General features: G+C 41.7%; 1 protein-coding gene across 1 annotated transcript in view; it reads left to right on the top strand.

Annotated features, from left to right (window-relative positions):
* LOC141773994 (ankyrin-3-like) overlaps positions 1-26,073 on the top strand; it is a 120,918-nt gene that overhangs the window by 55,222 nt on the left and 39,623 nt on the right. The window contains 14 exon segments of the mRNA XM_074646242.1: positions 131-229; positions 388-486; positions 570-668; positions 772-969; positions 3,189-3,287; positions 5,822-5,920; positions 8,346-8,543; positions 9,062-9,160; positions 9,981-10,079; positions 10,809-10,907; positions 11,033-11,128; positions 13,216-13,288; positions 20,501-20,624; positions 23,301-23,312. Of these exon segments, the coding sequence (XP_074502343.1) occupies positions 131-229; positions 388-486; positions 570-668; positions 772-969; positions 3,189-3,287; positions 5,822-5,920; positions 8,346-8,543; positions 9,062-9,160; positions 9,981-10,079; positions 10,809-10,907; positions 11,033-11,128; positions 13,216-13,288; positions 20,501-20,624; positions 23,301-23,312 (1,493 nt within the window).

Below are 26,073 nucleotides of genomic sequence, written 5' to 3'. Positions count from 1 at the left end.
TTCCCCTTATCAGCCAAATAAAAGCAGTTGCAGATGTCTTGTGACTGTGGAGCGTTCATCCCTTACGGTGAAGATCCTACTAGAGTGTGGGATTTACACAGAGATTTTCTTTCTTTCTTTCTGTGTGCAGAATGGTTTCACTCCGCTTCACATTGCCTGCAAGAAGAACAGAGTCAAAGTGATGGAGCTGTTGCTAAAACACGGAGCGTCTATCCAGGCTGTCACTGAGGTACTGAGCACTATTTTCTGCTTGACTATACCTGTTAGCACTTAGCACCAGAAGTAGTTTCTTTAAACTACGCTGACTTTTAAGTTATTCTGAGCTGTTCTATTTTATACATTGTAACTTGCTTTAATAGCACTTTATCTTTGTTTGGACTTAAACAGTCTGGCCTAACGCCCATCCATGTGGCAGCCTTCATGGGCCACGAAAACATCGTCCATTCACTGACGCAACACGGAGCATCACCCAACACGACCAACGTAGTGAGTGGAATCCACGTTTCTGTTCAGAGTTAAAATCCCACATTATTGCATCTGAAAAACAACCGTTTCTGTTTGCCTTCCAGCGAGGAGAGACATCTCTCCACATGGCAGCCAGAGCAGGCCAGGCAGACGTAGTCCGATACCTGCTCAAGAACGGAGCCAAGGTGGAGACCAAGTCCAAGGTTAGAACACCGAGCCTCATTATCAATCACTGTGTCCGGGAGAAGGAAAAAACAAACCAATGATAAAATACTGGGCCAAAAGTCACTTTCTCCTTCTCCGCAGGATGACCAGACAGCGTTGCACATCTCCAGTCGGCTGGGGAAAGTCGACATTGTACAACAGCTGCTGCAGTGCGGCGCCTCTGCCAATGCCGCCACCACCTCAGGCTACACCCCCCTTCACCTGGCTGCCCGCGAAGGACACCAAGATGTCGCTACCATGCTGCTGGAGAACGGAGCCTCGCTCTCCTCCTCGACTAAGGTGGGTCCGACGGAGGATCTTATTTCAGTGCATGAAGTCGTGGAGTTCAGTTGGATGTCTCTATTTCTTCCACATACACTCAAACACACACACAGACTATCTTTCAGTGCCGTGTTTCTCCACAAGTGGGCACCAGTTTCCAATATCCTCCATGGTTTATCGGTCAGAGTTTGTGGCTGCTGAAATATTCCGTCACAACAAAAGCATTCATAGAGACAAACAGCCTGCCTATAACCAGCCTACAGGCCTCAAGCATGTTATGTTCTGTCACATGAATATTAGTGTTCACATTCAGGTCAGTGGCAGTACTATGGTGTTGGCCCAGTAATTTAAGACACTTCTTTTGAACTCAGGAGGTTTATTTTCTATCAATGCAGCCCACCGTGGACGGATGATGTCAGTTGTTGGTGGTGATGGTTTCACAGATGACTAATTGCACGGATCAAGGTCAAAAAGAGATTTAGAGTAGACTTTATGGAATTGGTTGGTGCATGTGTGTGATTGTATGTTGCTGGGGGCTGTCTTTGAAGGTGACCTCTGTCAGTGGGACGGATTAATGAGCGGTAAACCCCATGGTGCCAGTTCTCTCTCTCTCTCTCTCTCTCTCTCTCTCTCTCTCTCTATCTCTCTATCTCTCTCTCTCTCTCTCTCTCTCTCTCTCTCCCTCTCTCTCTCTCTCTCTCTCTCTCTCTCTCTCTTACGTATGCACACACACACATAGAGCATCTTTTGGGACGTCACCTGAGTCAGCTGTTCAATGAAATGATGTCACACGAATCTGGGAACAGAGGAGTAGTGGGATGGAAACCATGAAGTGACCCATTTGTGAAACGAATTTATTGTTAAAGTAACTACATTTAAAAAACATTTCAAACTAACCTCTCTATCCAGCAACCTGTCTTCTTTACAATGACCCTTTACTGTGTGAACTGTGTGAATACCAACCAGTCACACAAATGAGGTCATGTGTTTCAGAGCATGGAATGGAAATCTGTGGGAGTCCCACATTCCTCAGGAAAATGTGACCTAATGTCTTTAAATATCTTCACGTACACACAGGAAGGAAGCCAAGATTAACATGATCACATTATACTGTACATCTGCCATTTATAGATCTGGAATACATGAGGAAATAAGGGCCTTTGGCTTAGCTTCTCAGGGTATCACATACCTTGTTGTTGTAACTAAATTAGTCATGCGCAGAAAATACTCTTTTATAGGTCCTCACATGTTTTAATGTAGTTAAAGGTGCAGTGTGTAGGATTTGACGGGCATCTAGTGGTGAGTTTCCAGATTGCAACCAACTGAACCTTCTCCCGTGTGCCAAGCGTGTAGGAGAACTACAGTGGTGAACGCGAACGGCCCTATCTAGAGTCAGTGATATAGATATAAACGGCTCATTCTAAGGTAACGAAAACACAATTCTTATTTTCAGGTTATTATACACTAAAGATAACATGCTTATTAATATTATATTATATTTCGGCCAATAGATTCCCCTAAATGCTACACACTGATCCTTTATTTAAGTGAATTTATAATAGTTACAAATCAATTTTTAACTTAATTAAAAAACTTTTCACAATGATTTACTTCTTCTACAACAGGTATTTTAGTTTGAAAATGTCTTTGAATGATAGTGTCATGTGTTAAATGCAGTGGGCCACCTCCATGTCTGAGAAGTGAAGCCAATGCTGAAGTGCCTTAAACATGCATTCTTTCTAACAGCCAGCAGGGGGCGACTCCTCTGGTTGCAAAAAGAAGTCTGATTGTATAGAAGTCTATGAGAAAATGAGCCTACTTCTCACTTGATTTATTACCTCAGTAAACATTGTAAACATGAGTTTATGGTCTCAATCACTAGTTTCAAGTCTTCTTCAATACAGCATGATGTTCATTTAGTAAATTATGGTCAATATTTATTACAGTAAGTTCATGTTGCAGTTGTTGTTCAGGAACGATACGTTAACAAATCGCTGTCTGAGGTTTTTAAGTAAGAATGGATACTGACTGATATCATCCGGACGAGTTATTTACAACTATGTGAGAAACTATGTTGTTATGAGAAAGAGCTCGACCCCAGCCCAGCAAGGGCTGACCTAAAACAACGTAAATATTCTCTTCCTGTTTAAAATACCCATCTCTACTCCTCCTCTGTATACGCTCCATCTTTCCACTGCCTTTCATTTTGTTGATGTATTTTATTTTGTGTTCAACAGAAAGGGTTCAGTCCCCTGCATGTGGCAGCAAAGTACGGCAAGATGGAGGTGGCCAGCCTCCTTCTACAGAAAAGAGCTGCGCCTGATGCTGCTGGAAAGGTGAGCCTTTAAAAAAAAAAAATAGAATCTTGACAACAACTTTTAAGGGTGTTTACAGATGTGTTGCTGCTGGAAAACATGAGCTGCCTGAGGAGGGAGGGCCCTGGCACAGAAAAGACTCCACATATTAGGCAGGGGATGACACTCCTACGCAGAGCAGAGAAAAATGAAGGCAACAGGAGTATAAACTCTAAATTACCACATCATGCTTACAAACAACCAACAGCAAGGTGTGTCAGTTTTCAAATAATCCTTCGAAACTCCTGTGAACATAAAAGAGAAGCGCTTGGAAAAACCATTGGATTATTAGAAGCTGTATGTAGAAGATAACCTTATATAACAAAGAGCATCAAGAAAGAAAGTAAACATATTCAGCTGTTGAGTTATCATGAAGCTTTGTAACAACTTGTGGACTTTTCTGATGAGATCTGTCCAACAAATGTCCAAAATCAGGAAGTCATTCAGATACTGTGACCACTTATCATCCTGCAAGTCTTTCTGTCGCCTGCCCTTATCCAACCTGTCTCTAAGAGAGTAAACGGAACCCTTTTGAGTTGTATTTTCCAAGCTGCAGCAGGACACAGGGCTGGTTGTGGTGGTGTGGGAGGTTTAGGACTGATCCCAGGACAGCACAGCCAACAGATGCTCATCCTGTTTGCAAAAACCTTCTGGGTAGATTCGCTTTTATTTCCCCTGATGATGCACTCATTCCACCGCCACATGCACCCTTGTGCAAACGCATTTGTATACACACGCACACACTCACATATTGACGCACTTACTTAGCACAGGCCGACTGGCACTGATTATAGTGTTTGCTAGTTGTGTGTGTGTGTCTGTGCCACCATCTGAGAGCGTTTAACGTAATGGCAGTCAGGTATGATAATGAAGCTTCCACACTGCGTGGTGGTGTCGTGCTAAAATCAGTCCCATTGTAATGCTAGGCTAAACACAAAGTAAAAATGAGCCTTTATTGCAGTTTAATTACACTGATTTTCTTTAGAGATGAAAAGAAAGACAATAACTTATGCATGGATTACTTTGGGTGTAGCTCACAAGCATCGTCTGGAGGGGATCTTTCAACTAAAACAGTAACAACAACATGCTGCTACTGCTGCTGCTGCTAGCACTCTAATACTGCTTCTATGCTTCTACTATTACTGCTAAAATATGAATAATTAATTGTTGCATCATTGCTGTCTAATGAAAATCATCTTTATCCGAATTTGTTGCTTTACATTTTTTTAGATAAAATGAAAGATAAAAGGGGAACTCCAGAAGGAGCTGTGCAAAGTCTGATAAGTTGCCTTATGTGATGTCACTTGAGTCAGCGTCGCTTTGGTTTAAAGCTAGCAGCAACCTCCGGTGCTGAGAAATGAAGCCAACGGGAAGTGCCTAAAACGGCAGTTCTTTGAATAGCCACTTGAGGCTGGCTCCAAAAGCGAGTCAATCTCCATAGACCCCCATGTTAATGGGCCAACTTTACAGCAGAAATAAACATGTTAACAGCCCGGTACAAAAAAACAGTAGAGCACATAATAGAGTGATGCAGGGATGATGTATTTTTGTAGGCCAACCAGGAAGTTAGCATCGCCCTGGGTTCACTCGACATAGACCAATGGGATTTTTACATTGGGTTTTGGATATTGCAGAAAATAAGCTCTGTGGCAAACAAACGTTTATGATACTTACACGTTTTGTTGCATAAGATAATCTCCAAGAAATGAACACCACTTATAGGATTTTTGAAGCGTGAATGAAACCGTAGAAGTAAAAAGCTAATTTTAGGCTATAAACGAACTACACCACGGTCACATGAGCGCGAGTATACACAACGAGGCTGTAAAGGTGGACGAGTTGGCGTGATGACGTTTAGTAGTATCATTTAGCCGCTTGTTAGCATCCGCCTTTTTTAAGACATATAAAAGCTTCAAAAATCACAAGTGGGATGTATTTTATATCGTAGAACAAAGCGTTAAAATCTCTGTCAGCAGTTGAGTTGCATTGTGGGTAATGTAGGCACCAAAAAAGAAAGAAGAATGTGTGGAATATAAAAAGATGATATCTCTGGTTCTGCTGCATCGATTTTGATCGTTTTCTGTCCACCGTGAGCCCAACAGTGTTAAAGGAGTGCAATGCCACATCAGTGGAGTACTCTTTTAAGTGTTCCTTTAAGGTCTATTCTCCTACTTAAGATCAAGAAACCATTTAAAAAACAAAACAATTTTGATATTTTGGAGATGCATTTTATAGGCCAGTAAAGACATGCTCCTCCCAGCTTCTTCTTCCTCTAGATTTCAGCATGAAGTTGTTTCTCTAAACTGTCTCCTGCACTAACTATCTTCCATCAATTTGATGTCCATCTCCCATCATGTCTTGACATTCTGTCGGTTCGGTTCTTTCATTATACTTATCGGCATATTTGTGCAGCGTGATCTTCTAACCTTGTGCTGTGTTGCATGTGTGTGTGTGTGTGTGTGTGTGTGTGTGTGTGTGTGTGTGTGTGTGCGTGGATGTGTGTGTGTGTGTTTTAGAGTGGACTAACTCCGCTGCATGTAGCCGCTCACTACGATAATCAGAGAGTGGCACTGCTTCTGCTGGATCAGGGAGCTTCTCCACATGCTGCCGCCAAGGTATTCACACAAACACACATAAGCACACAATGAATATTCACCTGGCTTGTGCCGTCAGTGCCATCTTCCTTTTCCATCTCGTCTAGTCTTTGATGTTGTGAGTGAACGTGCGGCTTTTTCTTTGAGCTCAGCAAAGTCTTTGAAATCATTCAACTAACCAGAATTTAGCTCATACTCTCAGCATATTTGGCTCAGTGATTTATTAGATGCTATATTGTCATATTCCTCATAAAACAAAACTGGAAAGCACATGTGAATGGACTGGTAATGTGTTATACATGTCGTAAATTCATTCAGAGTCTGTCAGAACTTCAAACCACCCACTCTTGTGAAGTCAGTTCCAGAGCTGCACATTTTGTGTGTTCCCAATAAAAAGCAACTTTAGTTACTGCTCTTGTTGAAATGTCTGACAGACACAAACACACACATGGTCAAGTTGTGGCTAGTCTCCTGCTAGGCTTTGGTAGTCTGTCAAAACCACAGAACAAGTATGAGCAGAATGGCAGAACTGCCAACCAAAATATGGCAGGAAATGCCATGTTTTTGGCTGGACTGTCAACTTACATTCAAGACATTGGACATCCCCTGCAAGGGGAGAAAAAAGCTTGTATAGCTCATTCATCCTTACTTTCTGTCTCCTGCTATCTCTCTCTCCCTTAATCTATATCTGTCTCTATTTATTCCTTCTTCCCTCCCACACTGTTAGTCATTCCTCCCTGCCTCCCTTTCTCTCAGTTTCTCCCTCTATAAATTGTGTTTAATTTGGCTGGGTGATAAAGTTGGTGTGCTTGGTCTAATTTGAAAGGGCTTTTGGAAAAGGATCAATCTGTGTTCACCAGAGGAGTTGTCTAGAAGCGTTTGCACATGCGAGCAGTTTATGATCACAGAGTTGTGGTAGAAGACTTTGTGCATGTGTCATATCTCTGTACTAAGGACAGGAGGATCTGAAATTGTGACTTGTGAAGTAAGTCTTGCTGTAAATGAGAACAGTTTGGAAATAACGAGTGACTTCAGAGTTTTCAGTTTTAGAGCCCAATTTCACCACACACAGTGACAGTGATGACCCTAGAAATACAGTATATGTAACTCTTCCCCTTTCCCTCACTCGCCTCATCCTTTTACTCATTTAAGCTAAAATCCCTCCACCCTGCTGTGGACCTCAAGGCTGCCCAGAGAGTTGAATAAAGCCCACCTGCAGCTCACACGACCACCAGTGGGGTCCCTAACAGGGAAATGTATTTACACTTCGTCTTTAGTTTAATGCTGTCTCGCAGATCATCCCCATGGTGACCAAAGTGATGAATGTCAGAATAGTGACTGTTACCCTTTTCAGCTGCTCCCCTAGTCTGTTTATATTGTATCTGTGTGTGAGGGAAACCCTTTGTCTGAGGTCTCAGATGTCCATTCACAAGCTCTTACACGGAGTGGGAGTTCTCCCATCAGTGATAAATGTAAAATAATCATTGATGGGTAAACTGATGTTTCCATGTTTGTACTTGTCCCTTTAAAAAGAATGGGTCAAACATGATAACAAGGATCATATTCAACAGTATTAATTATGGGTGGGAATAACCTGAGGCCCCACGATACCATTTTATCACGATACTTAAGTCACGATACAATCTTCTTACGATTTTAAATACAGTTTTCACTCCGTTCCTCTCAGACTTTTCATTCACATATCTTGAGGTCAGAGGTCAAGGGACTCCTGGCCGTGCCAGTTTTTCCTGGAGCGTTATTTCGCATTCTTTTGCATTATTTTGCATTCTTTCCAACAAGCTAACATGACATGGTTGGTACCGTACGGTTCCTTTGGTTTTTCTAGTTTCATATGATACCAGTATCATCACTCTAGGTGTAAGACTGAGTCCGCTACAACCTCTGAAAGACAGCATAGTGGGCACCGGCAGGCCGTTGGATTGTTAAGAGGTTAATAGACTTTATAATAGAAAGATCGATACTTGGCGTCTATGTAGTGATACATGTGATGCATTATATGTTGGGATGCAAATCTCTGCATCATGACTTTTTCTGTACTGATGCCAACACTTTAGACCTCTGTGTTTCTTCTGTTGTTGCAGTAATGTTGAACTACTTTTACTGTCCAGTGCAGACAAAATAGTTTTCTGTCCTGTTATTATATGAAATGTATTGTATGTAATGCAAATGACCAACAATAGTGGGCATCCTCCAACTTTGTCTATACTTCAGTCTATAATCTATGAAGTGAATTCCATTTTGATTCAAAGTGGAATAAAATACATTATAAAGGAAGACGCCTAATGAAAATCGTCCCTGTTTTACGCAACACTGAGCATAACTAGCAATTCTCAGTACACTGATATCGAGGAAATAATTCACCAAGGAAGATGTAGAAGAGCTCAATCCAACCTCCTAACCCCTGCTTCTCTTTTACCTGCCTCAGAATGGCTACACGCCGCTCCACATCGCTGCCAAAAAGAACCAAATGGACATTGGGACCACACTGCTGGAGTACGGCGCTGACACAAACGCAGTGACGCGGCAAGGCATCAGCCCCATTCACCTGGCGGCGCAGGAGGGCAGCGTGGACCTGGTGTCACTGCTGCTGACCAAGAACGCTAACGTCAACATGTGCAATAAGGTGAAATCAGTGACAGAGCTACAGTATGTTCTGTAACAAAACAAAGGTTCATTCATTCAGACGTACTGTGAACTTGCACAAATACAGATGTGTTTTACAAATGCACAAACGCCTAGCCTGTAGTAGGGATGTGCATTCCAAGCAAAAATACTATTAGAAAATCACTGGGAATTATTCGATTATTATTCGAATACGTTTAAAGATTTCAACACTTCCAGCAGCTCTCAGATCCTCAGGCAGACTGTTCCAGTGGCGTCGGAGGGTAATAGCTAAAAGCTGACTCACCAAAGGTTTTAGTCCTGCACTTTGTAACAACTACCAGACTCGTGTCAGAGGATCTGAGGAGCCGTTCTGGTCCATACACTGTAAGAATGTGAGACATATACAGTATATGCCGGTGCAAGACCATGAAGTGCTTTAAAAACAAGATAACGAGCTAGCAGGTTTCAGTCTCGTTATGTGCTCCCACCATAACTAATTCATTTGTGCGTTTGTTTGTGTCCTCTCCTCATATACAGAGCGGACTTACACCGCTCCACTTAGCAGCTCAGGAGGACAAGGTCAATGTTGCAGAAGTCCTTCTCAACCACGGGGCTGATGTCAACCCACAAACAAAGGTAAAGCTCTCAGATAGTACACGCTGTAAATACACACACACACATGATAAGGGTCTTCAAATCTCTTTTACAGTTGAGGTTTGACGCATACACATCATTGACTTTGCTGTATATGCTGGTCTTTTGTGTTTTCCTCTCTATTTGAAGTGGATTTCCCCGTATAGTTCCATGGCGTCAGAAAAATACACTCACACACACTCTTGGACACACACACACATTCGTCTACAATCATCTCAGGTGCTACATAAATAAAGAATTGATACCTGAGAGGAAGGTGTTCATGTCTTTATGGATGCGCCACACACTGCAGCAAACACACACACACACACACAAGCACGTACATGCTCTAATATTCAGTCACACTCAGTCAGTTACACACACAAACACGCACACAGGCCGCATAACAGGCTGCTCACGTTCACCGAGACAAACCTGCAGCCACTGAAGGTTGGACTAACACAAGGTTATGTAGTGTTTGTGTGCGTGCGTGAGTGTGTGATTGTGTGTGTGTGTATTTGTGCTGACAGGACAGTTGTTTACAGCAAATAGGTTATTCACTCACTGATCTCCTCCATTAGCATTATGCATTGTGCTCACAATTCAACGAGGACATAGAATATGATGCAGTTTTGAAGTTATATTCACAATCAGAGATAGCATGCTGAGAAGTAGAGGCACATTAATTGTTTCGATGTAAAGTTTTTTTCCTGCACTATAATTCAAAATTTGTTCAAAATGCTCTCTGTTTCTCTTTTAATTTAATTTCCATCCTCTTTTTCATCTCCTCGCCCTTTCATGTCTGTTTGTCCTCCTCGTGCAGATGGGTTACACTCCGCTGCACGTGGCTTGTCACTATGGCAACGCAAAGATGGCAAACTTCCTGCTGCAGAACCATGCCAGAGTCAATGGCAAAACCAAGGTAGAAAAACGCATGTTCACCCAGCTACACACACTCACATGCACAGTCTTGTATTACTGTTTTTTGTTAATCATTTACGTACAAATTATGGCTGTCGATTGATTAAAATAGTTAATCGCATTAACATTAACATTTTTTATCTGTTCAAAATGTACCTTAAAGGGAGATTTGTCAAGTATTTAATACACTTATCAACATGGGAGTGGGCAAATATGCTGCTTTATGCAAATGTATGTATATATTTATTATTGGAAATCGATTAACAACACAAAACAATGACAATTATTGTCCAGAAACCCTCACAGGTACTGCATTTAGCATAAAAAATGCTCAATTCATAACATGGCAAACTCAAGTCCAACAGGCAACAACAGCTGTCAGTGTGTCAGTGTGCTGACTTGACTATGACTTGCCCGAAAAACTGCATGTGATTATCATAAAGTGGGCATGTCTGTAAAGGCGAGACTCGTGGGTACCCATAGAACCCATTTTCATTCACAAATCTTGAGGTCAAAGGTCAAGGGACCTCTTTGAAAATGGCCATGACAGTTTTTCCTCACCAAAATTGAGCGTAGGTTTGGAGCGTTATTTAGCCTCCTTCTCAACAAGCTAGTATGACATGGTAAAACGATTTCACGATTTTAACTTTGACAGCCCTAGCACAAATGTATTCATACAATATTAATATCTCCTCTCTTTCCCTGACTGTGTCTGTGTGTCTCTGTCTAGAACGGGTACACTCCTCTCCACCAAGCAGCTCAGCAGGGCCACACCCACATCATCAACCTGCTGCTTCAGCACGGGGCCTCGGCCAACGAGCTCACCATGGTCAGTGCACAAACACACACACGCACACACTCCCAACTGAGCTGAAGCGTGATGAAATACTGAATGCTCTATTGTGCTGTCTGCGCCTCCTGTGAATAACTTCCTGTTGCTCTGTCACTGGTCAGAATGGGAACACTGCCCTATCCATCGCCCGTCGTCTTGGATACATCTCTGTGGTGGACACACTGAGGCCCGTGACGGATGAGAACCTGACCACCATGGTGAGACACTGTCTTCCTGTCAACAGCATGTCATATGGTTAAATGGAAACAATCTTTATCACATCACCAATAAGTTTTAAGCTAATTTAAGTCTTGTGAATATTTTCTATAACTTGGAAATAGGTTGAATACAAGAGCCAGGCCAATAGAATACATGCATGTGACATTGCATGCTTATCATTGAAAAATGTCATTTTTTTTTTTTTTTTTAGTACCTAGAGAATAGTGAGAAAAGTGAGAATTCAGCATTCTCACTTCTGCAAGTTTAAGGATATTAACAAATCTCATACTATACTGACGTTTACTCATTCAAAGGTATTAAAGTGTTCTAATTGATTTCCTCCTTTTCAAGCAGCAATTGATTTTATTAATTTTGTAAAAGACCAATATGTACCAGTATGTAACAGCTAAACAGTAAACAAGATGTTTCTGAAAATATTTGAGACGAGAAATAGGCATTACAGTATTAGAATATTAAATCATATTTGATCAGCGCTGCCTAGTTTGACCGTTTGATCGGAGTTTGCAAGTGACTGACAGCTGCCTCCGTTGTATGAACAGCCAATAGGAACGCTCTCTCTCTGAAATGACCTGTGATTGGCCAAAGTCTCCCGTCACAGGCTAGATTTTTTAAAGCCTGAAAACAGAGCCATGAGGAGGTGCAGAAGTGTAGTTTTCTCATAGGACACTTGATTTACAATATGCTGAAAGGTTATTTTGGAATTTCTGCCCAATGATGCCAAAAATATCCTGCCTACTGCCACTTTAAGGGACAGAGAGGACTTAGATCGCAGCTTAAGGTTTCCTCCTTAAATAGCTCAGGTCACTAACAGCGATCTGATCCACACACGTGTGTGGGGGAGAAAGAGAGGGGGAGAAAGTGGGAGAGAAAGAGAGGCAGCCGGATGATGGAGAGGTGACAGGAATGAGAGGGGGGACAGAGATAGAGAGGTCAGTGAGGATCCTGCACTATCAGCGGTAAAGTGTATTAGTCACAACTTGTCTGTGTGTACAGTGAAGTACCTTAAAGATGAAGGTCGTTCCTCTACTACACATTCGTGTGATTGATCTATTATTCACTGTGCAGACGCCTCTGCTGTTTTTTTATGTCTCTATTGAACCTACATGTGCAGCCTGTGGGACCTTTGCTGGTCAGTTATGTGGAGTAAGACGGCCTTCAAACATACAGTATCATTAGCTCTTCCTGTGACAGGGGCCACGGCTAAGATTCAGCTTAATGTCCATATTAGGAAACACACGTGAAGGTCACACTTTAGCTGGAATGTAAATGCTCAACTTTTCATTAAAGGGTTACTCTAGTATTTTTCAACCTGGACCCGAATTTCCCATGTGTTTATGTATAAGTGACTAATAGGGACAACAATTTTTGAAATTGCTCCAGTCGAAATGAGCTGCAAAGGCAAGTGAGCAGCATCAATGTAACATTACATCCATTAAAAGTGCTTCTTCTTGCCACTGACAGGCTCAGATTGTTATTACAAGTGTCTGACAACATTATGGTTGTCCATTGTCTCCCGGCAACACGTCACCTCGCCAGATTTCAGAACGAGACTTCTCCTTGAGCGTGACTCTTCCCATAATGTCAGACACTTATAATAACAATCAGAGTCTGTCATGGCAGGAACAAGCACTTTTAGTGGACGTAAATGACGGTGCCAGCTTGCCCCAATACCACCACATTGCAGCCTGTGAGCAGCTGCCGTCTACAGCGCTCTCCCTCCATACTGGACCACTTTCAGAAATTGTTGTCACTAGTAGTCAGTTAGACATAAAAACATGGGAAAATAGGGTCCAGGGTGGAAGGTCCACCCTTTAACTGACTACAGTTTCAGGTGATATAACACTTTCAAAATGGTTATGAGTATCAACAGTGAACTCAAATGATCATTTAGTATATCATAATATTCTTTTAGCAATCTACAGCATTGTAACTCATAATTTCCTTTTGGAAGTAGTTTAAAGTTTCAGGGATTTGTCCAGAATATACAGTAGATTTGTTTTAGAAAAATGTTGTTTTGGCAAAACTGAATTGTTCAGTTGTCTATCTTGTTTTTCCACATATACAGAGTACATCAGAAAAACACAAAATCAACGTCCCAGAGACCATGAACGAGTTCCTCGACATGTCAGACGATGAAGGTATGTTTCACTTCCTTCTCCTCATTGTCACTCACTGCGTACTAAAATGAAATTGATATTTGCAAACTGTTGCTGTGACTTGATTTTGATTAGTAAATAAATTAATATCAATACACTGCATGATTTCCATACACTTGTGACTGTGAGCTGTGTGATGTCATTTTCATTAACATGTGCATGATATGTCACTGTATGTGTATCCAAATCACACAGTCCGGGCCAATGTGCCTGAAATTCTCAATGAGGAGTCTTTTTCAGATGTTGATGAAGGTATTTGTCCCAGTTTGCCTCCACCGTTCTGTTGTTTCTTCGTTTCCCTTTAACATAGCCCACCTGTCTTGTTGAAGAGCTAACCGTCAAGCCTTTGCTGTACTACTATTCAGCTTTGCTGTTCATTCTAAATAGAAAGTCTCCAGGCAAAATCAGAATACACTCACTCAACAGCCAGAGCACACACACACACACACACAGAACGCTGTGGTCGTGTACTCTAGTTGTTATGCAGTTATAAGCGATAGTTTGGATGTTGAAGTGGGGTTGTATGAGGTACTCATCCATAGTCAGTGTATTACCTTTAGTAGATGACGGTCGGCATGCCCCCAGTTTGGAGAAGCAGACAGGAGTTACTGTATGAAAGCAGTATACTGTATTCTGTGGATGGGGGCAGCAACAAAACGTATTTTAGCCACCTAAAAGAAAGACTCACCTAAAAATATCAATATCAGTTTAAGTGTACGATATATTTAGAGTATTTTCACTGCTTTACCTTGCCGTCAGACAGCCCTTTCCAATGGGGAACGGAAACCATTTTACCCATCTATGTTCTTGCCAAAGCAAAAACTACTGTAGGTAATACACCAACCCCACTTCAAAACACCTGAACTATCCCTTTAAGGCACTGTGAATACTGTTGATGTAAAATGATTCTCATCCCAAGAGCCAATAAGAAGGACAGATATAGCAGATATTATATTTTGTTTTAGTTACTGTAATTCTCAGCCTGTCACCATCAGAATAAAGTCGCAGTTATTTCAATTTGTACAAGAAATCCTTCAAGAGACATACACTTCTTAGCGGTTTAGCCTTGAATCTGGTATTGGTTTTCTGGCACGTTTGAGTGTCCTGTTTCTATTCACAAATTGACACTGCAGTGCCGATGTTCTTTTCATGGCAACTTGAAAACACATTCGTTATTTTTAACTACTCGCACATCATAAGTCTCACATACTGCATGATTCTCCTGTTCACTTTGTGAAGTGTCATCCGCTGCAATGCCTTTGAAGGAGTTGCTGCGATAAAAATGAAATCAAGGTCAATGTGACTCACTTCATAATTCAGATGACAGACTAAGAAAAGGCCGGCATAAATGATGAATGTTGAATTAAATAACCTTGTCTCACTGTACGTAAACCTCAATAAAGTACATAACATTAATAATATCGTTGCAGAATAGCTGCTGTAGCACTGCCAGGTTTATGGAACAAGTCACATTGTTTCAGGCTGCCCACTTCAGTCGCCAGCACCTTTGTTTTGGAACCACAGAGCCAACGGGCCTGTAAAATTGATGAGCTTGTTCATGGGCTGTTGCTTAGGGGACAGTCGTTTCTATGTCAGGTGATACAGCTAGACTCAACAAGTTACGTACACACACATATCAGGTGATAAAGGATGAGTTTGCACTCTAGCTGTTTTGATGGAAGATCCTCATTGGCATATCTATGATTCAATGTGTTATCACTAACTATAAGAGTATCTATGGCCTCATGTACTCCACATTAACTGTTTATACTGCGTGCATAATTTTATCGGCATTGTACTTGATATTCACTTTGACCAATAGAAAGCAGCACCAGACCGGCTTTAGTTAGCTGTTGCATTCAGGCCTTCATCTTTGCTGTGTGTGTGTGTGAAGGAAGGAGTTAGGAAGTAAAGCGTTGACACATCTCTGTTTAATCCTATAGCCAATCCTATTAGGCTGTAGGTGTGAGGGACACTCCTGCTCTCTGGCTGCTTCATGCTTTCTATAGACAATAGCCACTAAGTGTACCGTCTTTGGCGAGCAACTTAATTCCTTGTTGTGCTCTGCTGTCATCACAACGTAGAGTATCTCCATAATCCCTATAGCACCGCCCTTAGAGGACATTGTTACTACAGTTGGTGTTATGTATAGTGAAGGTCTTTAAAGCTGCAGCATTTTGGCATCATTGGGCATAAATTCCATAATAACCTTTCAGCGTATTGTAATTCAAGTGTTCTGAGAGAAAACTAGACTTCTGCACCTCATCATGGCTCTGTTTACAGACTTTAGAAAACCTAGCCTGTGACGGAGACTTTGGCCAATCACAGGTCATTTAAGAGAGTGAGAGAGCGTTCCTATTGGCTGTTCATTCAACGGAGGCAGCTGTCAATCAATTGTGAACTCCAATCAAACGGTCAAACTAGGCAGCGCTGATCAAATATGATTTAATACTCTATGCTGTAATGTCTATTTCTCGCCTCAAATGTTTTCAGAAACATCTTGTAGTATACTGTTTAGCTGTAAAATGAGAAAGTTTGCTCCGGCTGGTGGGCGGTGCTTGGTGTTTCCTCAACTGATCTCAACATGGCTGCTGGGTCACAAACTTTCTCATTTCACAGCTAAACAGTACACTACTGAAAATATTTAAGACGAGAAATAGGCATTATAGTAAAAGAATATTGATTCATATTTGATCAGCGCTGCCTTGTTTGACCGTTTGATCAGAGTTTGTGAGTGATTGACAGCTGCTCCGAGACGGCAAGGCTCCAGATCAGCTCTGATTGGTTGTTTTCCTCCGGTCTTTGATGCCATTAGGAGCACCGGAGGACACAGAAGCACATGATTTTTTTTTCAGATTACCTGTCTCATACACTACTGTCAGGATATAGTGACCGTTTTATAAAAATAACTTATTTTTTTATCATATTTGCTCCATTCTTGCCTACTGCCACTTTAACTGTCCTCTCTTCTCTTGCATAATTTTTTCCTAAATTTACTTACTCTTGTGCAAGTTTTGTGTGCAACATGTAGGGAGAGACATGTTGCTCAAGAATCTAAAACAAAATGTGCAAAATGAGGGTTATTTCATCATTACTTTAGACCCACTCCCAGTTTGACTTGCAGCCAGAGAGAGAGGAGGAAAAGGACAGGAGGAGTGTTCAGTGAGAGTTTTCTGTCTCCTCCACACTGAGGTTCCCATGCATTTGCTGTCAGCTGACTGTGTGCTGGTAAACACTTCCAGCTCGGCCCCTGTTGACTCTCTTCAGCCGGAGTTTGCTGTGGATGCTTGTTGAGCCTGAAGGGCGCACCGAGACTTTCTCTCTTTAAATCCAATGAGATGAGCTTTTTCTTTTGAGCCGCCTTGCAGGAGATTTAACCCCGGTGTGGCTGCCGATGGCAGATGGCTTTGACTTCTGCTCTTTCAGCCTTTGCAAGCAAACTTAGAAGAGCAGGAATTGTGTTTCTTTGCAGAGAGAGAGGGAGGCAGAGATGTGCGCACCAGTACACAAACTCTGGTCTGAGTGGAGTTAAGTGCGTGGGGTGAAGAGAGGACAACATTTTCCATCAGCACCAGGAGCTCTGAATGGACCACTTGATAGTCCTCACCTCTCACTGGATTTACTTTTCATCCTGCATGGGGACGCTTTGTGGAGCTTTAGAAAAATAGTAATAATAACCCAGAAAATAGGCTATTAAAGAAGAGTTGTGATCAATATGGCTGAGCTGAACAAAGGTAAGGAGCTAAGAGCATCTGAGGATGTTTCAATGAAAGAAAGAAAGAGAGGATCAACAGATAAAAAGTGGGAGAGAGAGTGAAGTTGTGCCATTTTATTTTTATTTTTCTATGTAATTGGATGGTAGAGATGGAGCCTTTTTGGTTTCTGTGAACATTTATTTATTTATTTATTTATAATTTTTTAACATTTATTTATTTATTTATTTATTTTTTAATTGTTAGAGAGATGATAAAAAGTGTGTTTTTTTATAACCCAGAAGATGCTGATCAGGTTCAGACTATAGGCTCCACTATAGGAGGAGATGTGTGTGTGTGTGTGTGTGTGTGTGTGTGTGTGTGTGTGTGTGTGTGTGTGGTGGGCTATCTGAGCTTGAATGGGACGCTGATACATTGTTACAGCAGCGGGGAGCCAATTGTTTTCCAGTTGTGTCAAGTCAGACAGAAACAGCTAGAAAAACACAGGAAGTTAGGTGACCGATTTTACCTTCAGAATAAAAGCATGACATATGCCTCAAAAGGTGTAGCTATGCAGCCTGTCTTGAAATGTAAATCTAGATGTTGCAACTACAACGATTTTTTTTTTATTGTCAATTAATCTGTTGGTTATTTTCTCTGGAAAAATGTCAGAAAATGCTGAAAAATGTGTTTCTCAAAGCCCAAGATGACGTCCTCAAACGTCTTGTTTTGTCCACAACTCAAAGATATTCAGTTTATTGTCATAGAGGAGTAAAGAAACCAGAAAATATTCACATTTAAGAAGCTGGAGATTCCTTAGAAAATGATTCAAACCAATTAATTGATTATCAAAATAGTCGTCGATTAATTTATTAGTTGACAACTAATTGATTAATCATTGCAGCTCTTTTCTAAATCTGTTATATTATGTTAATAATAATATTAACTCTTAATTTAAATTGATAAATACATACAGCATTGTTTTCAGATTAGTTGAGAGTAATTTTGGGACTAAGAAATTAAGATGGTAAAGAGTTAGCAGAGAGAAACTTACTAAAGAATTTTCCGCACTTCTTGATAAAATAACTCTTGAATGCATTGAACATAATAATAATGATTCAATCTTAGATTTATTGAAAAAATGTGTCCACACCAAGCAACCAATATCATGCTCATTTTCAGGTTCATGCTTGTATTTTGTGTTTCTACTAAAACATGTTTACATGCTGTAATGTAAAAAAAACAACTTTATTTTCCGCATACTGTCGGTCTGAAACGCTCTGTTTTAGCGCATTTCGACGGAATTGCGACGGAATTGCAACAGAATTGCGTTGCTAGACAACAGCTTGGGTCCATGTGTATTTCCTGTCAGCTGATGACATTCATATACACCAAAACAGGAAATAAACTGGGACACATTTAGAATGTTTACGTTTAAATCTGTGTAAAGGGTCTAAAAATATTGTATATTTGTGACATCACAAATGGACAGAAATCCTGACGGCTTCTTTCAAATGCAGAGTTTCTGAATACGGGCTGTTTGTATTTCCCTGTGGATTGAGCGTTTCGATACTTTCACAGTATTTATATAGGACATAAAGGGACTGTTTGTAACTTTTTACACGTATAAATCTACCGGGTCTGTGTCCCATGCACGCTCGCATATGCGCGCTCACAGGTGGCTACGCTGTTCAGACTCCCTGTGGACACGTACCATCAGACTCCAACACAAACTACACGGAAGCACCAAAACCTCAAAGTTAAATCTAGTGAAGCCCGTCTTGCAAAACAGTGTTGGCGGTGGTCCTAGTACGCAGGGGAGACCGTAGCGTTGGTCTCCAGGACCGGAGACTCTGCTGTACTCTGCTCCGCTGCTCCTCAGCTCGGTCCACATCACGTTTATGCGCGCTCACTACACACTGCAGAAGACTTCGTAGCTCTGAGAATATCTAGTAAATGTACAGTGGACGTTTGTGCAGAAATAAATGCTGCTGCTCCTCCAGACCAACAGTGGTTTTCCGTGTCTTGTGAAGTGACGTGGCTCCGCAGCGAGAAACGTTATCGCCTCTGACGCGGCCGGATGGAGACACCGGCACCCGGTCGGAGACGATAACGTTTCAACACTAGGATCAGCAGTGATTCATGGAGAGACCTTCATCTGGTCAGCTAACATTACTGCCAAGCAGGTGAAATATACAGTGATATTGTGGTTTTAGCTGACGTGTGTCGCCTCACTGTTTTGAGCGATGCTCGTTCATGTCTATTTAGAGCGAGCAAGCGCGAGCTCGACGCTGACTTTCGTTGACTTAACGGCCACAGGTGTCGCTGTTAACAAGCATTTCTGAATCTTACAAACAGTCCCTTTAAGCCTGCTTTATAATAAAAAAAAAACATGAAAATCTCACTTTTTTTTATAATATGGGATCTTTAAGGTGAGGTTTGACAACTATATAAACCCCTCTCTATTGTGTTTTATTTTGAAATTTTCACACCGGAAACACGTGCCTTTTTAATGCACTGTAACCTGACAGTGTGTGTGTGTGTGTGTGCGTGTGTGATCGGAGTGCGGCAGTACTGAAAGCAGGGGGAGGGGCTGCGGTGCAGGAGCACAGTGTTGCAGGCAGGACAGAGCCGGACATGAGGGAGAAGGGGAAACACAGTAGCCGCTCCGCAGGCTTCATTGACCGGCGTGTCATCGTCCACCGGTCCGCCGACCGAGGTGCGGTGCGGTTCATCTGCACTTCTCTGCTTTATTCTCGGCTTTTATTGTGCAGCAGGCTTTTTGATCGCCTCTGCTGCTGCGCTCCGTCCTTTGATTGTTGTGAAAGGAGCTGCGTTTGGTTTTACAGGAGATATTGCTGCTGTCTCTGATGGCTTTTTTTTTTCTCTAAAATTATTATTATTATTGTTTAACCTGTAAAAACATCTGACACTGCTGCTGCTGTTCCAGCTTCATGTTGTTATTGTGTCACAGTCAGATGAATAGACAAAGTTGCAGTGGTGCTATGCAGTTTGCAGTGAGGTATGTTGAGGTTAAAGGATGGAGTGGTGTTGAGAAATGATCCATTAAGGCCTCCTATTGATGAGCATAATCAAATAAATGGGGAGACTGATGTCCCCAGTGAGGGCTTGTTTTTCTTCCTGAGGCTTTTTTTTTTAAATTTGTATTATTATTCTTACTGTCTAACCTGTAAAACAGTCAAACATCTGGTGCAGCTGCTGTTCCAGCTTCATGTTGTTGTTGTGTCACAGTCAAATGAATAGACAAAGTTGCAGTGGTGCTATGCAGTTTGCAGTGAGGTATGTTGAGGTTAAAGGATGGATGGAGTGGTGTTGAGAAATGATCCAACAAGGCCTCCTATTGATGAGCATAATCAAATAAATGGGAGACAGTGAGGGCTTGTTTTTCTTCCTAAAGTGCCGCATCGCCTCATCTTCGCCTGGATTGGCTTCTGAAGTTAACAGGAGGATTTTATGATTTTGTCCCCTCCTCCTTCACCAGGTGAGGATGCCATGACCGGGGATACAGACAAATACCTGCGGCCTCAGGACCTCAAAGAGCTGGGGGATGACTCCCTCCCTCAGGAGGGGTACATGGGTTTCAGCATCGGAGCCCGCTCAGCCAGGTAGGCACCTGTGGTTTTTATTATTATATCACACCGCTGATGTACTCTGGTGCAGTGCTGACAACCATTTGGTTCAATGGAATATTGTGTCTATAGGTTATGTTTATATATATATTATATTTGCTATTGATGTTGTGGTTGTGCACCCTATGCACACAGATGTATGATATCTGATATATGGATAGTGTATGTTAGGCTGATCATATAGTGTACAGCCCCTCCAACACACACACACATACTCAGACACAAACACACACACGCTGACAAAAACAGAATAATGGAAATCGCTAGCGAAAGCAGCTGGAAAGTTGCCATCCAATGATTCAACCCTGACAAAATGATTCAGCGTTTTGTGTGTGTGGCCTCATTCAAACGCAGGCAAAGATTACAAATGGCCCATAGTGTAACACAAGAGATATAAGCTGTATCTTTGAACTGTGATGCCTTTGATAAGCTACTCTCTCAGTGAACAGCAGCTGCACATCGGGGTTTCGGCACAAGGCCTAACTACAGTTTTCAAATAGTGGACAATAGTATGTAGTGGAAAACTGTCAGGCTCCAGTGAAAACACATCAGCAGCACACAGGACAAAGTGTTGTGCAGCCCCAGAGAGTGTATTATTGTAGCCACACTGACAGATGGCAGACGTACTGTGATGGTTGGATTGATAAAAACAACGACGCTAACTGTGACAGGAAGCTGCTTACATCAGCGGGTCGCAGCAAACAAGGGAAACATTGGATTAAATGGAGATATTCCATGTAAACAAGCTTGTTTGATGAGTCTCAAGGGTCATTTATTGGAAAGAGTTTTGAATTGAATGTTAAAATCAGTTTGAAATATTAAAATTATATTAATTTAAAAGAAGTTTGCGACCACATTTGAGGGTTTGAAATTCCAGTTTGTCTACTATTGTTAACAGTTTATTGGTATATAAAGGGGACATATCATGCTCGTTTCCAGGTTTATACTTGTATTTTGGGTTTCTACTAGAACATGTTTACATACTTTAATGTTCAAAAGAGTCATTATTATTCCCAGAATGTCTGTCTGAATATGTTGCCACTATTTTTGTAAAACTGCCAATATCGAAATCTACACAGTTGATTTCTCGCCTCAGAAAATTCTCAAAAGTGAATTTAGTGATGAAATAGCTACGAAAAAAGATATAAAAAAAACTAAACTTGCCGTTTTTGGCCACTGTTGTTGTGACCGTAGACCTGTGCCGTTCCAGCGCTTTGCATTGTGGGATACAGTAGGCGATGTAGACAGGTCCGATGCATACTGGAGATGTTTTATTTGTGTGTGTGAAGCACTTTGTAACGGTGTGTTTTCAAAGGTGCTATATAACTAAAGTTTTACTTACTTACTTACCAACTTACATGCTACATTATGGCCAAATCAGTACGTACTGCTAGTATAGTATGCGGTTTTGACAAGCCCCCAGGAAGAGCGCCGGGCTTTGAAGCAAATTTTTGTAGTGGCCAAACGGCGGTACTACAATTTCCGTGTCCGTCACGTGATGCCATTGGACCCTAAAAATACTTTTCCCATAGACTTACATTGGGAAAGAGACGTCCGTAAATCAGCGGATACTTTTTTTTTTAGGTGAATCAACTTCCTGAACGAACACTTGAATAGCCGTTATTTAAATCATTAGGTCCTAAAAGTTGTAAAATGCACTAATAGCCAAATCCGGAATTATTTTCCTTCCTCCGTTCATGTGAATGAGCCGGAGTTGTGAATGAGGCGGAGTTAAAGCAAACGCCACTGCGCCTGCTCTATGGGCCCAATGGATGAGGTAGATTGCCGGGTACTTTATCACTCGGCATTCAAGCTATTTTGGCTTCATGGGGATACTGAGCATCTCTCATAGGAATGAACAGGGAGCCCGTCTCCAACGCTGTATCCAGTTCTCTTTAGACATCCATGGGTTTTACATCCAAGCTGTGGGCGGCATATTCTAATGAGCCTGCATGTGACATAGGAAGGGGAGCCAAATCTGAATGGCTTGTTGAATTGCATGTTTTCTGATAGGCAGTACACAAAAAACTGACTGTCTTATTTTACAGTTTGTGGCTTGGTAGACACCCCAGATACCCAAATATATGTGTATAAGCACTGAAAGAGTGAGTTTTTCATGATATGTCCCCTTTAAGGTTACTACAGAGAAAGTTATTTTTGTAAAAGAAAATATGAATAGCTCCATCTGCTCCAAATTCGAGCTACAAGTACTAGAACTATTCCTTTTATACTGCTGCTTTAGTGCAATTGCATATGAAGTAGAAGAACAGTTTGAAAGCTGAAATATATTTTGAAATCGTTGAGATGTCTCTCTGCAGTGTGTGTGTGTATGTAATGCTGTGAAATACTGTAATTTACTGATCAATGAATGTATTGATGCTGAGCCAGTTCTTTTCTTCTCCTTACCTTTCTGTTTATCACATCGACATTGCATGGTCTGCTTATTGACTGGGCTGTACACAGAAACATACGCACTCAAGAATAACTAGGCCTACTGGTCGCAGTGTACCGCCATGCAAAAGCACAGCATCAATGTCATGTGGGGGGAAAAAAGAAAGCCGCATCATGCTTGAATGTCTTCAAAATGCTTTGCTCTTCACTCTTCTATTTTGATCTTTTCCTTGTTTTCCTGCACCGTGTTCCTCATTCTAGCCCTAGACTCAGGTAAGAAAAGAGTAGTAGTTGTAGTAGTAGTAGTAGGCACCATTCGCTGTGAATGGTGTCCCCCATCTCCCTCCTGTGACCCCTGAACTACTGTTTAACCCTGTTCAACCCTATACCCATAAAACCGCATCGTACTTCTGTGTCATCCTCAAGTGTTGCCGTTATTCTGTTTGTGGTAACAGATTTGTCACTTTGTTGCTGTTACGTGTTGTATGTTGAGATTGTCGCTCCATTTTAGCTGATCACCATTCACCATATTTTCTCATCCGTCTTTAAGAAACTTCAAATCACATCTACAAAGTGAAAATGTATTTATTTTTTTGATGCAGGTGTGGAAAAGAAGCAATCCTGCTGGAAATGAAAGAATAATAGCCACACTTTTTTTTGCAGACTTTTCTTCAGTTTGAGATGTGTGGACTAATTCTATAACTTTTTAATGTGGCTTGTTCTTAAGTGGCACTTTATATGTTTTGTAGTGCCACTGAGTGTAATTTCCAGGGATCAAACCCATCAGTTTATTAATAATCCACCCCTTTCATCCGATCTATTTACATGTCAGTAATTGGCAATTTATTCTGGAGGTTAAATCATGGTTTGCAGAGATGGAAACTTTACGGCCTGAGATTTCTCTGGATTTTTGGTCCAGCATTTAGAAATCCGAGGTCACACATACACGGATGCATTTTTGCACAAACATTCACATGGACATACAATGACTCAAATAACTTTACCTTTAAGTCCACACAGATGCCTTCCTAAAAATATAGGACGTAATAATAGCATATAGGAGGAAAAAATCAAGTAATTTGGATAACCGGAAGTGTTGTTTACAGCAGTGGGTCACAAACTATTGTCCTTGAAGCCCCTCTTACATGTATCTAAGAAAAGTTATTTCAATTTGATCTTTTTTTGTAATGGCTTAATTCATTTACTATAATAGCATTATATTTTTTCTTATTGTGGTTAAATAAATGTCATTTGTGGCGTTGTTAGATTGCTGCTATACCGCCCCGTTAATACAGGTGCGTGCCTCCCTTTGTGTGCGTCAAGCAGGAGAGCAAATCGTTTTTTGACTGAAGTGAAAATGTTGTTTTTGAAATGCTAAATGCCAACAAATACGGAATATTCAGCTTCAATCCGTATTTGTTGGCATTTAGCCTTTCAATACATATTTGAACTGCTAAATGCCAACAAATCCGGATTGGAGCTGAATATTTCGTTAGATTTTGCTTCTTAGTAGCAAAGAAATCGTTTTAAATAGTTTTATATACAGACTTTTGTATAAATTATCCAGTAAGTCTGATTTTATTTATACATGAGCAAATCTAATTTTGACAACCTCAGAGCAGACAAATCCTTGCGCACCCCCTGTGATCTTTGGCGTCCCCCCTAAAGGTGGCCCGGACCCCATGTTGGGAACCGCTGCTTTACAGCAAGGCAGACTGATTGATCAACAGTAAAATTAGTGGAGTGGTGTGGAGAGAGGGAGGAAGGCGACAGAGAAGGATGGGGTTAGAAGAAAGCAGCAAGGTGGAGAAAAAGTAAAGTAAGTCTTCCATTGTCGGGTAAAACCCGTAGAGTCGTGGAGATAGCAGAGAGAGGAAGAGATGATTGGACACATTATAAAGAAGAGTGCTGGTAGGTGGCATCACATGCAGAAATAGTTGACAGACAACCAAGATAATTTGCAAGAACGAAGAAACACAGGAGGTAATGGAAAAGCTTGGATGTTTAGGGAGGAGAGGAGGATGGACAGAATGAGAAAGAGGAGGAAGCTGTGAAGAACAAACAGAGTCCAGCGGAGAGCAGAGAGAGGGGGGGATTGGGATGGGAGGGGGGGGGGCTAGCGCGGTGCTGCCATGCCAGCGAGTCCATTCAGGCCGTACAGAGTTGCTTGGTAACTTCGATGGCGGGGTAGGCAGGCTGTGCTGAATAAAGGGCTTCTCTCTGTGCTGAATAGTGTGCCCACTCAAACACGCTGAGCTCTGCATTTTTCTCCCCCCCCCTCGCACTCACCCCCCCCCCCACCTCCGCACTCACACACAGGACACATCAATACACACATACGGTATACACTCTGAAAATATCAGGCACAGAGTTTGTGATGGTATCTTTTTCCCGGCCCCTTACAGCGCACTAACATACAAAACCACTCATCACGTGCTGTATTTATGCCTATACAAGTGCGTTAAATTTAAATGACGTGTCGTCGTGACTTTGCATCACACAGACATTTCGGCTCTTCTGCTCCGATCGAATCCCTGTAGCAAAAACAGCGCAAGACAAAAAAAAAAAAACCTGAAAGGAATCTACAGCACCGCATTGAGCCCGAGAGAGGCTGCAAAAATAGGCACACGTCACCACACACACACAGGCATAAAGCAGACTGCAGCAAGACAGATAGAAAAGACCAGCTTCCCTTTTGTGTCTTTGCTGCTCAGAAGCAGGTCTAGGTCAGCTGCTAATCTTAGAACGAAGCGATGTCAGTCTTCGAGCTCGAGACAGATTTAACCGTTTGAAACACTTGAGATCTGCACAGAAACGTGTCAGCCAGGCGCATACACGTTACACTCCACTAATCTGTCATATTTCCTCATTTAGACACACTTAGTAATCATCCACGCCTTTGTATAGAAAGGATTACAACAGCCGTCTGTGTTTTCTTTCAGTCTCTTCCTCTTTCCCTCTATCTCTCAATGCAAACACACTGACCTCACTCACATTTCCATCTCTGAATAACCTGCTGCAGTGTCTTATCTTC

This window comes from Sebastes fasciatus, chromosome 9, assembly GCF_043250625.1.
Source record: "Sebastes fasciatus isolate fSebFas1 chromosome 9, fSebFas1.pri, whole genome shotgun sequence".
Lineage (NCBI taxonomy): Eukaryota > Metazoa > Chordata > Actinopteri > Perciformes > Sebastidae > Sebastes > Sebastes fasciatus.
Note: the sequence above shows the minus strand (reverse complement) of the source record. Positions and strands in the feature narration are given on the sequence as shown.